Genomic DNA, 16480 nt, shown 5'->3' with positions numbered 1-16480 from the left:
AAAGTTTGTATCCACAGCTGTTTAACACAGTGACGCCAAGAGTCTCTGAACCTCCTCATTATGTAGGGGGAACCTGGCATATGGCAGTATTCTCTGTGGGCATTCACAAGGACAGGGCACCGCAGATGGGGTGGGGAGGGTTGGTTCCTAACTAACACCCCTCCAGATCACTTTTCCACCAAAGCTGGTTAATGTGTAAGAGGCTCAGAGCATGAGAACTGTCCCGATGTTGCTGTTTTATCACAAAGACTTAAAGACATGCACACAAACCCACATTAACACATGACACATGACACAGTTGCACATGTGCCCACATGCCTCGGTGAAGTGAAATCACATGAGAAAGTTAGCTAACCCTCTGAGCCCAAGATGAAGTGGTGAACGTCTGGCCCTGTCGACATGCGAGGGCCCTGACAGCTCTTTTCAATCACACCTCGTGGAGTCACCATCTTAATGTGGACAACCTATTAAATCAGAAACATCACAAATGACTGTATTGAGAAACAAACATATAAATAGTTATAAACTTTACTGTCAAACATTTACAAACTGTAACCAGTATTAAAATCCTATTAGCAAAAAATAGATATATTTGGGATATCTCCATGCCCCATGTGAACATATTTCATAAACAATGCTGTAGCCACTGTATTTTGGAGGTGAGGGCAAAGTCCACCAAAATTTAGCAAATAATTTCCTTCCTAATGACCGTGCAGTAACTTGTTTGTCCTGACTGTCATGGCTGGTTTGAAACAAACATAAACAGGAAAGTAAAGAAGAGAGCACGTGACCCACCAGGTCTTCAATATTGCCGTAGATGTTCTTCTTCATGCCTGATGCTCTGGTTGCTACCCAGCCCCCGAGGGAGCTGAACTCCATGGAGTCGGGCTCATGCCCCGTACAGTAGCCGCTCTCATTAAGCTGTGAAAAAAAAGAGAAAAAAACAACAAAATGCATTTGTTGCTGCAAAAATGTTTGGGAAACAATGACTTTGTAAACCCACAAGAATGTTTTAATAGCAAGAAAAAAGAATCAGCACGCAAAGGGAAAAAAATAATTGCGGGTCTGCTGCAGAATTTGACTGCTCTCGTTATGCTGCAAAGCTAAAACTCAGGTTTTATGGCATCATAGATTTTTACAACAGTCTAAAATAAACCAAGTGGAAGGAGCGTGAAAGCGCTAAAAAGAGAGATCAGTACATTATTTGGGCAGTGCAAAACTCCACTGTTTGACTGTTATGTGCAAAAATAATGGCTGAACACTAGTGCCGTGTTTAAGCATTTTTATTCATACAGGTAAATTAACAAATACAGATATTTCCACACATTTATGTGGATCTGTAAATTACACAGACTTGGTCTCAGACAGTCGTGATTGCTGTATATCCAGCTTCCACAACCCCACCCAAACCACAGAGTACTGCCAGTGAATTGTAAGTTTCTTGCCACATAACAATGTGACAATGTACTTTTGGGATTATGTTGGAGTGTCACACAAAAAGATGCATCATCCGTCAGGGTTTGAGGGGAATCATCATCAGGAACACACACATTCTCCTCAAGGAAGCTCAACCCCTAAAAGACTGCATCTTAAGGCAGAACATTGAAAAGTAATAGTAATAATAATAATAATGATAAGGACCTTAAAGTACAACAACAACCCCCACCAGAGGCACTCATCACAAGATGGGGTAACGTCAGGCCTTGTTTTATCACAGCATTCCCCTGGAAGGCAGTTTATAATGCAGACCCATCTGCTCCATCAAAATGGCCCAGTCTAAATGCAGAGGTGGAGTCTGCTTTAGATGCTGCACACGCATTCCTCTACATCAAACGCCTGCTCCTTCTCCATTTTTCTGAATTAGCTTGATGATGCCATCTGCTCAGGACCACAACCTCACTCTCTAATCTCTCCCCTTCAGCACTCTGCTCCTGTCTCAAACTCCTCCCTAAGCACCGTCAGACCTTCTGAGCAAAGAGTACCCAAGGTGACTGGGCATGGACAACCTGCATGTGAGTGGTCACACAGCTTGATTGTTGGCACAACATTTCACATTCATGTAAGCTCTTTCGGTTGATGAATATGGATGGATGAGCAGTACTTACCAATCTCTCCAACTCCTGACCGACGATGCCAGCTTCCACATGGGCAGTCAAATTTTTCTCGTCAATCCAGAGAATGCGGTTCTGCAGATGAATGACAAACAACAGCATGACTGAGGAGGTCATAAACAATCTGTGTGAATGCTTTATGCCAGGAAAATTTATAATCTGTAATAATGTTTCAGTTTGTCATCCAACCAATGCAGGTTATAAGATCTTTGAAAAAACATTCTTGTGTGTGCCACCTATACTCCAAACCTGCCTACATCTGTTCTGTTGACTTAAAATATCTCAGGCTCAGGCATAAACTGCTCTCATCAGCAGTCCGTGGAGAAAGTCCCTTGGCAGTTTGCTTACAATACTGCAAGTTTTACACTAGTATGTCCTTATAGCCTGACTGTCACATGTCTGAGATAAATGTGTACAGAGAGGCTAGGGAACGGAGACAAGAGTCAGTGTCCTCAAGGTTAAACTCAATTTAACATCTAATTCCAAATATATACCTCTTATCTGGGCTGCTGGGCACGTGCCTACCCCTACCTGCAGGAGGTCATTTCACACCTGCCATCAATTATTCACCAGAGGTGATAAAAGTTTATGTTCCTACCATACTGCTTCTTTCATGTGCTTCCATTGGAGCCACCTCACCTCTGACCCCTGACACAGAACACTGGCCACTGGTGTCTGGCACCAAACTCCAGAACTAGCAGCATCCAGACGGCTTATATATCATCTTCATGTGGGCCTGGATCAAAGGGCTATACTGTGCTGGTGATGACATTCACTATTTTATATTCTATCAAATGAAACATTATCATGTTCATGGTGAGAGCTCTGTTATTTCATTAAGAGTCATGGCTGATGCCAAAGTATCATATTTATGTCCCAACTGGACACAACGTATATATTTATTCATATTAAGGCTGCAACTAATGATTAACTTTATTATCAATTGCTATTCTGAATAATTGTTTTGTTGAAAGAGTGAAATAACAGTGAGAAATGCCCATCACAGTTTCCCAGAGCCCAAAATGATGTTTTAAGTTTAGTTGTTTAGTCTGACCAACACTCTAAAATTAAGTATTCAATTTACAATCATAATACATCATAAAACAGACAAAATATAATGCAAGTCATTACAGTAGCCCTACAATAAACACTAACTTTGAGAAAGACAAACAATGTTTAATTTGTGTTCAGACAGTGTCAGATTGATGAATCATCATTTTTGAGGCAGCAGTCTGTCATGGTGCTGTGTTGCATTACATTATATTAAATGGCATATTTAATAGTAAGTCTACCTCCATGTACCTAAAGAAAAAAAAAACACTTTTAAAGTTAATGTAAGCCAGTACATCACTACTAAATACAGCATACAATGACCACAGACATGCAGTCTCAGTAGAAACTCCACATTTGAAGTTTCACAGTGCGAAAATTGATGAAAGTCTATCAGCCTGCATTTGATTTGGTTTCAGGTTCTCTTGCCATTAATTAGTGAAGATCAGCTCTTATGAGTACAGACAGAGGTGTTTACATACCATCTGTGAGGTATCCAGAGAAACAATGGAGCGAGTTTCCTCCGGGGGGCACTCTAGGGCACTAGAGACACTAGTCCCTCCTGGTGGAAAAAACAACAGGAGTTATAATCTTAAAAATATCTGAACGATATGAAAGCCTCCAAATGGACCATGTGAATATACTGGACAGTTTCCTGGTGTCATGTTTTAACACACCCACAGCTGCCTATCATGTCCATCCCTCAATCTGTTGCTTCCTGCACCTGTATAGACTGCATGAATCCAGGGCTGGGTCCTTACAGAACAACACAAATTAAATACTGACTAAAATTTGTCCCTTGCACCAAGTATCAAAATCTGTCAAGTAATTAAAGTTGGCATCAAATACTTTGTCGGGTTTTGTTTACATCTTTTTTGATCATAAGTTTGGAAGTTTAAACCATTTCACTTTAGTAAAGTTCTTGTATCACTTTTTGTATTAAGACAGCATTAAGCACTGCTGTATTATATAACACAGCAGTTAAAAAAAAACACATTATATCAAAGTAAGGTATCAATCAATCAGACTTTCTCTTATTTCAGAAAGTAATGTAGACGAGCTGGGCACTTAAATAGGTTGAAATGTTTGCAGTAAAAAATGTATAAAACACAGCAAGTAGGTGTGCAAAGTGAAAATATCTAATCCTCAGAATATAACTGATTACATTTTGTAAAAATGACTGGAAATTTTTGTTGCACAAATGTATGACTGATCTTTATTGATTATATTATTCTCATGAAACTGTTCAGAAATTGCACTAATACTTTATAAGATTAATTAATTTCTGCCATTTTGCCGTTATGATATAGTTATAGTAGTGAGTAGCAGTGATTAATAAAGACACCAGGCTAGAACTGAACTAGAGATACTGTGATTACATCATATGCTTAGACTGATTATATATTTTTTTTATTTGTTTCAGTACAAATACAGTACAAACACAAGAAGACATGAAATTCTGCATAGCGTCCTGTCTGCAGGACCTTATTAACAACATTGACTCAATAATTATATTTGAGTTCACCAATTAAAAAAAAATCACCAGCATAGGATGTGAATAAATAATACATCAAAGAACATAAAATATAAATACACATCTAGCATCCTGTACAGTACAACACTGCCAATGATGCTGATTAGAGTCTTTTATTTCATGACTCACCTCCGTATGGTATCAAACAAACATTGTGTTTGCACGCCAGTTCCACAATTTTCACTACATCATTGTGGCAGTCTGCAAAGACACAGAACATTGTTTTTTTTTTAAAAAATGTTCACAGTAGAAATATTTCCATTTGCCATCCTCTATTTCATTCATAAATTAAGCCTTCTCATAATAATAAGAGTCGACACATTGCGAAGGAAATACAGGATGGCACACTGCACTACATGTGTACAGAAGACAATAAATAAATATATACGGCCTGAGCCATTAGAGCAGGGGGAGCAGCAGGAAGGCAGGGTGCATTGTGATTTGCCTGATGGTTGTGATTTGCCCGGGGCTTTCCTCGGGCGGAGTCACTGGTTCACTGCGTGAAGCTACGCTCTCTGGGGTGGGATGTGCTGGATCAATACATACATGCTTTAACCAATCACAGAGCCCACATCCATTCACAGTGGAATGGTGAGTGAGTGGGAAGAGCGGCAATACCCACCTACATGGATGTGCTTTACTGGGCTCAAGTGCTTTTAGAGGCGGTGAGAAATGCCTTAATTCTGGTACGTTTTGTTATCCAATTAAACACACAGCTTCGGCCTATGGATCGCAGTTCAGCAGATTTAACCTACACTTAAAATACACGGCTTGACTTGGGGGGGACAACGGAGGAATGCAAATTACAGGTTAACATATCCATTAGATACTTAGTAAATAAGAGTTTGTGTGCATGGTAGGAAAAATAAAAATTAGGTGCCAGTGTGGATGAAACTATGCTTACAGTTGCTTGGTGATTTGCTGCCCATTTGGGAGACTGCTAATCAAGTTTCGACCATCAGTCAACACTCATTTGCATGATAAAATAGTGCCAGCCATAACAACAGAAAACCAATCTCAGAATCATAATTCATGGGAGTATTGTGCGGGGCCAGACCGTGGAGTATTGGGTGTCAACCGTCCTCCCCCTGACGCTTCTTATTAAGCTTCCACTCATACATATTAATATCCCTGCCTCTGCAGAGATTAACCCTTTAAATCACCAACGCCAGAGGGGGATATCAGCCGTGATACGTGGGAGGAGAAAAACAGACCAATAAAAGCAGAGAGATGACACAGCTTCTGAACTCACTTGGCCATACCACCATGTCTGGAATACGACCGAATTTCCCTTCTCGCAGAGCAAAGATCTCGTGTAAGCAATGCCCTGGAAGAAAATACAGGAATTAGGGATTAGATGATAGATCATTACAATTTAAAACACTACTGCTGGATTCAAAGTCCAGGGTTATGCAGGTTGCAGTTTACAAACATTAAAAGGTTACAATGTGGGTGATTTTTTTTTTTTTTTCCTCCCAGCATGCCTTACCATGGGCACGAAACACCCGGTCCTCTGCATCGTGAGAGAAGGGAATACTTGTGGATTTCAGATCGTCCACGAAGGCCTCGTTAAGAGTGGGAGGCTTTACAGCGCTGCTATTCAGAATGGGCTGAAACAAAACAAACCATTGTAGTTAGTTGGTTGTGGCAGCTGTGACTGAGTGCTGTAATTTTGCCATTCACTAAAAGACACAACAAATAAACATGAATTGCACTCACTGTTGCCGGAGTTTTGTGCTGCAGACTGGCTCCAAACGTGCTTTCAAACCAATCTTTAAGACCAGGGATGATCATACCACTTAATCTATACCTGAATTGTGTAAAAAGGAGAGACAGACAGTCTGAATAACCAATTTAAAAAAAAAAAAAAAAATCAACTATGCCTCATGTATTAGTGATTTCCAGCAGTGCAAGTCAAAACCCTCAATTGAAAAGATCTAAATGCTTGACTGGGCTTATTCATTTGGAAAATCAGATCTGTGTCTAATAAGAATAGAGTGTGAGGTTTGACTCCAATGAGGTTATTTGGGAAGCAGAGCAGCAGTGACAGTGCTGACCGTGTGATCGCTCTCACCATCCCTTGCATAATTGAGCTGCTGGCACAGCCTGGGCCAGCCCATCTGTGGTCTGCCTTTGTCCAAGAAACCATGAAACACACTCTATAATAAAAAAGCCTCTGTTACAGTGAGCGCGGAGGAGGAGAGCACCGTCTCTGACATTCATTCAACCGCGCCCAAGCCTCAGTCACTGTACGCCGCCCAGGTAGCTTTTCAGTGGAGAGGGCCACGGAGCTGTGGCAACTGCTTGCACAAGAGGAGACCATTTGCTGCACAACGTCCTGTTCAGCTCAACTCATTGCTCAAAGTACATCTCCTGACGCACGTTGTGCCAATTCTCTGCGTTTGCAATCTGACAGGCAAGGCTGCCTGTTATTACAAAAACAAGGCCCATCTCTATCTCTGCTCTTGTCATGTGAAACAGAGATAAAATGTGGAGCAGAGGACATAAATATAAAAGAGCTATCATCTCTGGTGCCAGTGTAAACTGAAGCCAGGTGCAGTCAGGTTGAGGACAACAGGCTTTGTGTTTGAACACACGGACATTCAAACTGAATCTCTCGTCTCCGACAGTCAAATGAATAACTCCTCAGAGACACATCAATAATCACTGACATAATATCTTCCATTTTTGAGCAATTGGAGAGAGGCTTCTGTTAATGAGCAACAGAGTTTGAGGCACGCTGAAAATCACAACCAGTGACCTTCTCAGATGACATTTAACAGTTCAAATGCCTACCACTAGGTGGCAGTAGCACCACATTGCTGTGAGTGTAGGAAGGAGGCAGCAAATGATTTCAAAAGCTGGGTTCACAGTATGGGCTGAGAAAATGATCAATGCATAACTCCAGCCTCCAGTCACACGGAGAGTATGAATGCTGGACCGAGACACAATGGCTGTACTAAAATAAGATCTGCAAATGAGATCTAGTACTGATTGGTCTCATAAATAAATTATCAACAGATAAGCACAAACTGTACAACAAGGAACTGATGTGATATTATACTGTACCTTTTGCCGGTAAATTCTGCTTGACCTTTCTTGTTGAAAAGGAATTTTGAATCGCTGTATCCCCAGCCGTTCCATTTCATAATCTCCTGCCTTTGGAAAAACAAATATTGGCAGAGGTTAAGTTAACAACTCATAATCCTTACACTAAAGTTAAGATGTGACATTAAATATATATTCAGAGAAAAAAGCAACATATAAATTTGATTCCTAGGGGAGGTAACCTGTTATATTCTTAATTTGTCACTGTGATACTGATGATATAAACATGATGCATGATAATGGCTTGGCATAAACAATTTCACCAAGACAAAGAGAGAAAGAAAATTCCTTCCTGGTGATCTGATTCTTCATGTTGACATTTGAACACCCAGGCACACGGCAGTTTGCTGGGGAAAGTGTCACAGTTTTCTTATTTTATTCAGTTATGCACAACCTTTTCAGTCATCTGAGGTGGGGTTGGCTATCAGTTGGCAAATATACAGTAGGGGAGGCTGCAGTCGACAGTATTATCTGGTTGCATACAACCACATAACGCTCAGCACACAGGCATGCAAACACACAGCTAGTTGACGTGGAAATGCAGAAGCAGAAAAGAAAACTTTCACACAACATATCCATCGTCAAAGGATGATAGCCAAAACCAACAGACACACCCTTTGCTGTTAGACGTATCCCTTCCAACATGTTAAAATGTTTTACATTTATGGCACCCTGTAGGGTATCTTATCCAGAAGTAAATTCAGCACTGCTCAGTTTTTATGATTAGGTCAAAACCATCAGTTCAAGAGACATTTGGAAAACTAAGGATGCAACTTTCTCTCCCAATACCGATGCCTGAACTCTACAGTATCGATCTCATAGCAGTGACCTATTTTACCCCCAAATTTAAGAATCTGATTTTTATTACATTGTCAAAAAACCTTATTATTTAGATCTGTCACATCATGGCTGATACACAATATGCTTAATAATGTCAGCATTGAATGTGGCGGCTGAGCTAATAAGCTTTAGGTAAAAAAAAAAAAAAAAAAGCAGATATCTACTTTAACAGCAAACAAGAACCAGTCATACTTTCTGTGCTTTGCTGTAGAAACATCAGCCACACTGGAACGTAGCCAAGAGGCCTCTAAATTGGTTCCCCCAAAATGGCTGTGCTTACTATGCAAAGAGTATGTGGAATTTCTCAAACAAATGCTACTATGCTATTACTGTTGAGGGCTATTCCACTATAATCACTGTCTTCACAACCAAAGACAATGCTAGGAAGGGAGCTCTGCAACTATAACTCATGAGTCACTCGGGATGGGATGCTAACACGGTGAGGTAAAAGCCATAATTAAGATTAATACCTGTCAAATGGGGCTTCCTATAAATCCAGAGTGAGAGCAGAAAAAGAGAGTGACACTGAGTCCTTCTTGATATTAATCCTTGACACCATTGATGTGCTGCTGTCATGGCTGCTGACTAAATATGTATCAACAAAAAAAGGCCAAGTGTTGTCAGTGAGTACAGACTGTTGTTAGTAACAGACACTTTAGTCTTTTGTCTGAAGAAGTAACAGTAGATCCTTATGAATTAGTTTTGATAGGCTGAGTCAGAGATGCTCTTTCACATCTGTGTGCATCTCTCTAATTGATAGTTGGATTAAATTGTGATGGCGAAACACACTCCTCTACACGTTTCATCTATTTTTTGTTCATGTTTTTTATGTTTTATGTACCTTAGTGTGTGTGATGCAGTCTCTGTGTATTCTGTGTTTTACCTGTCTTATTAGCTGCAACGCAAATTTCCCCTCAAGAAAAATAAAAGTTAATGTTGAAAGTTAAAGTTGAATAAAAAAATCAATGTGGGAGTAATGTTGCAGCAGCTTTAAATACTCAACTGAAATATATCCTATCAATATCAATTAAAAGAAAAAAAAACAAACTGCACTACCAAATATTTTTATACAGTTTGCTGCTTGAGTGTGCATTTAATGCTTAATACTACAGAAAGAACTACAGATAAAAGCTGTGGATAATGTCAATCATAGCCAGAGACTATGATCCATGATGAGGTAAATGAGAGATAAGTGAAGACACATTTAAGCTGTTTACTGATAGCAGAGGAGGTGTTGCAGACATCTTAAAATAGATGTGTAGATGAACACAGCTGATTGCGCCTCTCAATATAATGAAAAACAACTCAACAGCACCACAAACTACATCCTCCAAAATGCCTGTGCAGTTGCATCGACACCTTTCTAAAACAATTTCAACCAAAACTGAACATTATCACCATTAAAAAAATTAAAATCTAGTTTTGTTTATGCATTATTTTGGCTAAGTGTACTTAATAAACTGCTAGTTAAGTATATATATATATAAGGCACTGCTCATCCAAATGAAAACATATCCCTTTAACAATGCATCGGTGGTAGTTGCAGTGTCTGAGTGTTTCACTGAATTGTCGATAAATCTGGAGCTGAGATCCCACTCAACCGGCAAATCAGGATTTTTGCCTGAAACCACTTAACTGACCACACAAGAAAGGCAGCAGAGTGGATGTCTGTGAAATGGTACAAAGGCTGAACTGAGGAAGTCTCTTGGTACTTCTCTAAACAAACCGGAACTATTTGCCATTTTATTATTATGGGACGGTATGTGGTTAAGTACTAATAAACAAGAGGAAGTGCCAAATGGGTTCCTGTTAGAGAGACATTATATATTTATCAGTTTATACTTTGCCTTTTTCTGATGTCCCATGTACTATGTGATATGAAACCTTCTGACTGTTTACTTATCAACCTGCGTACACAGAAAACTGGGAATGCTCAGACTGAAGCTCAGCAAAATATTTGGTGAAAAGGCCATGGCTGCAAGACATAACATTTTACAATATTATCACAATATCATATTGACAAGAACACAACATGACAGGTTTCACATGGCCAAATTCCGTAAAGGACTGGTTAACAAATTTCAATGTCATATGACTGCTGAAAGAGGTTTTTTTCTTGCTGTAATCATTCCTCCTGTTCATATTGGCTATTAAATGTGCTTTCAAAACCCACAATGTGTCCACACAGTCATTTTGTGCACAAAATAAAAGCTTATCTGAAGCTTTTGTGTGGCTTCAACAGTCTGAGTTAGTCATATCAAGCCGCATTTACAATCATTTGTTTTTCCCTGTTGAGCTGCAGTGGAAGTATAGTAACAAAAAGAGGGACTTTGGCACTAAAAAGACTGTAACGTTGAAAGACATCAACTTGATATGACTCATTTGGACGGCTGAAGCTTCATATTAGCTTATGATAAACTTTTAAAGACATTTTTGCAGAGGGAGGACTGTGGATTTCAGCCGTCATCACTTACACATTAAGTGCATTATGTAGGGATCTTCTCATGTCAGTATGAACAGCAGGAATGATTACAGCAAGAAAAACCCGTTTCAATGTTCATTTCTGCACCTGATTGTTGTTTTAAGACGGTCTTAAAAAATTGTGAAACCACCCTTTTAACTCTTTTGCTCATTTACACAACAGCCCCAGCTGTTATCTGGGGCTGACACTAGATGTCAGTACAGCTTGGTGGTGTTTCCTCAAGAGGAACCGGGCTACACAATAGGTTGAAAGTCAGACCACCACTTGTCCCGGCCAATCAGATCAGCAGAGGAGACAGAAGTTTCACTGTCTCCCCCGTCACTTGTTACAAACTACATGCTTTTCTGAGTCGCCCCATATCTTCAAATCCCTTCAAGGACTAAATCTCAATTATTCGCCTTCTAAACATATGTTAGCATGTTTACTTTAATAATATCAACTGAAATAAACCATATAGCTCACGTACTGTTATTGAAAGTCAAAGTTGGTTAATCAAACAGCACATAATGACTGTTTATTGCAATATCAGCTGCAATGATATTCGACAAGTTGCATTTAAAGTGTTGATCTAACGGACTTCATCTGAGGCAGCAGAAAATGCCAGAAGATTAGCCATAACGTTAGCACTCATGTTGAGCTTTAACAACCTCATTTAACACTGACAATTATGATATAACAAATTAGATTATCTATCAAAAAGTCACAGAGATAGCTGCAGCTGACTAACTTTAAGAAAGTCGACTAAACCAACGTTAAACTTTTGAATGTGTGAACCTAACCGCACCCACTCCGTTGCGAATGAATGGCTAGCTAGCAGGCTAAACTAAAAAAAAAAGAAGACCCGCTTTACTCATGTCTCGCTAAGTTATTTAGGCATGGAAAAAGGGTGAAATACAGCCAGTCATTGTCTGTCACCCCGCTGGTTCTTGTTTAGCTGGTAACCCGCTGATGTTTGACTTAATAACTAGCTAAAACCACAGAGGATGGACCCTCGTCCACCGCTCGTCCACCGCTCCATCACAGCCTTGTACCTCCTCCTCGGCACCGTCTTCTCCTCAGTAACGTTGGACACATCTGCCTTGCTTCCCTGGGCTTTGCACTCCGCGGCTAGGACGGCCGGTTCTCCATCCACCGGTGTCTGTAAATGTCCGGCAATTATCCTCAGTCTTTGCTGTGCAACCCTTAGCCTGTCGGAGCTGCCGCCGCCGCTGCCGTTGGACGCCATGCTGCTTCCGTGTTTGTGAAGGGAGGGAGCGGATGGATCCATGAGCGGCTGTCAGAGGTCAGCGCAGGGAAAGTGTGCTGCGTTCAGAGCCCGTCGAAAATATCACAATCTGTCCACATGACTGAACCAAAAAAAAAAGGGGGGGTAAATGCCCTGTCTGGGAGAATGGAAATTTTCTGTTGCCACGTTTGGGAGTTGGAGAAATAGTATATGATACATTATAGTCAACTCAAGTCGAGTCAGTTTTATATGTACAGCTAAATATCACAGATAACAAATTTGCCTCAGGGGGTTTTACAATCTGTACAGCAATACCACATCCTCTGTCCTTAGACCCTTGATTTGATTAAGGAAAAAAACTCCCTAAAAAAAAAACTTTAACGGGAAAAAATGGAAGAAACCTCAGGAAGAGCAACATAGGAGGGGTTCCTCATATTTATTATAAATCCTTTATAATTTTGTTATCCTGTTCCATGCTGTATTTATGTAATTTGTCTTTCTCGTTCTATTATGTACACACAACATCTACTGCACATCTGTCCATCCTGGGAGGGGGATCCTTCCTCTATTGCTCTTCCTGAGGTTTCCCCCGTTAAAGGTTTTTTTTAGAGTTTGTCCTTATTTTAATTGACCATCTATGGATAGAGGATGTTGTATTGCTGTACAGATTGTAAAGCCCCCTGAGGCAAATTTGTGATTCAGGCTATACAAATAAAATTGACTTGACTTGACTTGATCCCTCTCCCAGAACAGACAGACATGCAATAGATGTGTGTACAGAATAGAACACAATTTACAGATATACAGCATGGACAAACAGGATTACAAAATTATAATGGATTTAAAATATGAAGAATGTGATCAAGAGGACGCTGAGCAGCTTCCAGATGCCGCCAAACGGAATAGGACCTGAGCCATGCGACCGCCATTGCCATGGCGACTTGGGAGGAGGGCAGACTACACATGCAAACAGGAGAGAAAGAGACAGGACATCATCCACACAGGAGAGAGAGACATGAGGTGAGGCTGAAACTTCTGCAGGAGTTAGGGGATTATAGAGAGGATTATGAAAAAAATTATAACACAATGTCATTTAGTAAATCTAAGTTACTTTGTGGTATGTTAAATGGTTATTAGGTGCAAAATAATTAATCAATTAGGTGACTGACAGAATTAACTGTATTTGATTAACAAATTTGTTAACTGAATACATTAAATGTTCTTTTCCATCATATGCTACTTCTCTAACTCCCAAGAATGGCAACAGAAAATTTCCATTTTCCCAGGCAGGCATTTGCCTCTTTTTGGATCAGTCATGACCCAAAAACACATTTGTTAATCAAATACTTGTTGCAAAATATTTGCCTGTTCTAGCCTCTCAGTTTTGAGCATTTTCTGCTTTTTATTGTCTTACATGATAGTACATTTATATTACATTTTGTCATTTGGCAGTCACTTTTATCCAAACGGACTTTCAAGTGAGGCAAGAGGAGCAATAGAGGACAGTGACTCAAAAGAGCCGTGGTACATTTTCTCAAGTAATACAGAGAAAGAGCGCTAGACAGAAGTTTTATTATTATTATTATTATTATTATTATTATTAAAGTAAGAAATGACAGGAAGTAGACAAGTGCATAAGAAATACCAGAAACAACAGGTGAGGTGAGTAAACTGAATATGTTTAGGTTTTGGACTTTAGGTTGGACAAAACAATCAATGAAAACAAACTCTTATTGGCAGATTAATCGGTATAAAAAAAAAATTTAAAAAAAGTATCCTTATTTGCCACCCTAGTTCAGATATATGTAAGTTAAGGTGTGGTGCACATGGTTTTAGGTCAGGGCAAATATGAGGGAATTACACTTCCACCTGTTATCATTATAAGGCTCATAATAATGCATTGATCCCCAGTACAAAAATGTTATTATTGTATGTTTTTATTCTCTCTTTGTCTCACTTTTAACCAGAGAATTAGGCTAAACATAGTTACACCGACATGCTCTTTACATTCTGGAATAAGAGTTTACAAGGAGCACCTGAAGGCACCATTATACGTATTTCCCAGCATGCCTTGCTGTATAGGACTGGTTACATATGCTCCATAGACTGTTGAAGCTGGCATTTACCGTCCATTTGCATAAACTAGTTGTGAGGAAATGACAAAAGGAATCCAGCCCGACTTCTTCTATGATTACATGACATACCATTCAAGAGGACAAGACGTCACGTGCTAAAAAAAATAGATTTGGATAGTTTAAAAGACTATTGAAGTGAAATTTTGATTACAAATGATACATTCATAAACTGCTTGTCAAGTCAAATGCTAAAATGATGAAATGATGAAATTAAGCAAATGCAAATGAACAAATGTTTGATTTGGGAGAGAATAGTGTAAAAACAGTAGACCATATGGTAAGAAAAGTGTAAAAATACAGCTGATTAAACATATTTTCATAGCAAGTTTTAATTTTGCACATTTTCTACCAAGTTGCCTTCATATATTGTAATATTTGACTGAATATTTGAAACTGGATGGTTTAACTTAAACCTGTGATGATAAAGCTATAGTTTTAGGCCAATAATTTCAAAAATTGTATTATGCACCACATTTTTAAAATGCATTATGTAACTCACTGTGACAATCAAAGCAGCTTATGTGTTGGATATGTAACGTGGGTTTAAAAGCTGAGAATAACTTGAATGTGACTTCACTGTTTACCTTTCTACCTCACCTCCACTGAGTCACCTGACCAGCTTGACTACTGTTTCCATATGGCACACAGCAGTGCTCTAGTCTAAGTAATGATTTAATGCAAAGTTAAAGTATATAAATCACCAGCAACTGTACTGAGATCATGATACCATGTTTAAATCATGTTTAAGTTATCAAAAAAAAGGACAGAGGCTGCAACAAATGCTTAAAACAGAGAGGAACTTTATTTGAGTAAACAGTCATTAGTCAACAGAAATATTGCACCGTGCAATAAACTAAAATATCCAGATGCTTGAGGATTTATTTCCCACATGGTCAAAGTATTAACTCCCAAAACAAAGTTCTGTAATGCACTGACTGCAAACAATTAGAGTCTGAGTGTATCACAGAACTTTATTTGGAAAGCCACAGTGCCACCTCATAGGTTTGTCCTTGTGCAGAGCCTTATCCACCTCACGACTGGGTGCTCCTTTAACCTGTAGCAAGGGACAAAAACCAAGAGAATGAATTATCTTTTTTTATTGTCTCTTATATTGCCTTAACACAAAACATTTAATTTAATGACAGCAGATTTCACCTTTAGAATGAAGCTAGTGTGACTTATATGAGACTAGAGCACAAGAAAGTTACGAGCTGAACGCTTTAAGGACTGGGCCTAAAGCCTTGCTGTGTGGTGGGTCCTCCCTATAGAGTCACACAGGTAGAGCAAACCAGATGGAGTCTTCTTTCACATTGTCAGTTCTTTACCCAAATGATTAAATGATTAAATATTACTAGTTGTGCATGTACAGTAGTTGACCCTTTAATTCATACCCAAAAATGATCCATATATGTATTTACTTACCTCTTAAAGCTTGACCATCTGTTTGGTTGAAAAGTTAACCTATTAACCAGTCTCTATATCAGCTGATATTTTTTGAAGTTTCCAGTTTTGGTGGTACTTCAAACTGTATTAAGATTATTTCACTCCTGTGCCACTGTGTCATTGATTCTACCTGTTGAGCTTTGACAACTTTTTCCCGAATTCAGCAGGCCCCTGGAGGATGACCTTTTCCCCAAACAATGTAGATAAATATGATAGCAATGAGGAGTGCAGAAGGCCAGCTGAGCTCCAGCTATGGGTATTATGTTACTCCAGTTTAAAGGTAGTTAGTACACTTACCAGTTCAACAGCATTCAAGTGACAGGAACTTTAGAGGTGCAACATAATTAAACAAAACAAATCATGCCATGTTTCAATCATTACCTTGAAAATGATTAGAAGTTATATGAGAAAGTCCTGCAAGTCATACTGTACCTGATATAGGTAGACGCAAGGCACCAGCTGCAATCCAACACGAGGGGCAAATAGTCTAGATCATAAAATGCAAAAGCAGAAAAGCGATCTGAGGACATTGCAGGCCACGGATAGATTCGC

At 39.4% G+C, this 16480-nt stretch overlaps 1 protein-coding gene across 1 annotated transcript in view; it reads right to left on the bottom strand.

Moving 5' to 3' along the window:
- Nucleotides 1–12425, bottom strand: part of agps (alkylglycerone phosphate synthase) — a 31679-nt gene extending 19254 nt beyond the window's left edge. The window contains exons 1-10 of the mRNA XM_067603602.1: nucleotides 12157–12425; nucleotides 7765–7854; nucleotides 6415–6505; nucleotides 6185–6305; nucleotides 5948–6022; nucleotides 4825–4896; nucleotides 3644–3723; nucleotides 2106–2186; nucleotides 796–921; nucleotides 356–464 (exon numbers count right to left, since the gene is read on the bottom strand). Of these exons, the coding sequence (XP_067459703.1) occupies nucleotides 356–464; nucleotides 796–921; nucleotides 2106–2186; nucleotides 3644–3723; nucleotides 4825–4896; nucleotides 5948–6022; nucleotides 6185–6305; nucleotides 6415–6505; nucleotides 7765–7854; nucleotides 12157–12392 (1081 nt within the window). The 5' untranslated portion in view covers nucleotides 12393–12425. The remainder of the gene's footprint in view (nucleotides 1–355; nucleotides 465–795; nucleotides 922–2105; nucleotides 2187–3643; nucleotides 3724–4824; nucleotides 4897–5947; nucleotides 6023–6184; nucleotides 6306–6414; nucleotides 6506–7764; nucleotides 7855–12156) is intronic.
- Between the last annotated feature and the right edge of the window lie 4055 nt (nucleotides 12426–16480).

This window comes from Thunnus thynnus, chromosome 11 (genome assembly GCF_963924715.1).
Source record: "Thunnus thynnus chromosome 11, fThuThy2.1, whole genome shotgun sequence".
Taxonomy (NCBI): Eukaryota; Metazoa; Chordata; class Actinopteri; order Scombriformes; family Scombridae; genus Thunnus; species Thunnus thynnus.
This window is presented reverse-complemented; position numbering and strand designations above follow the sequence as displayed.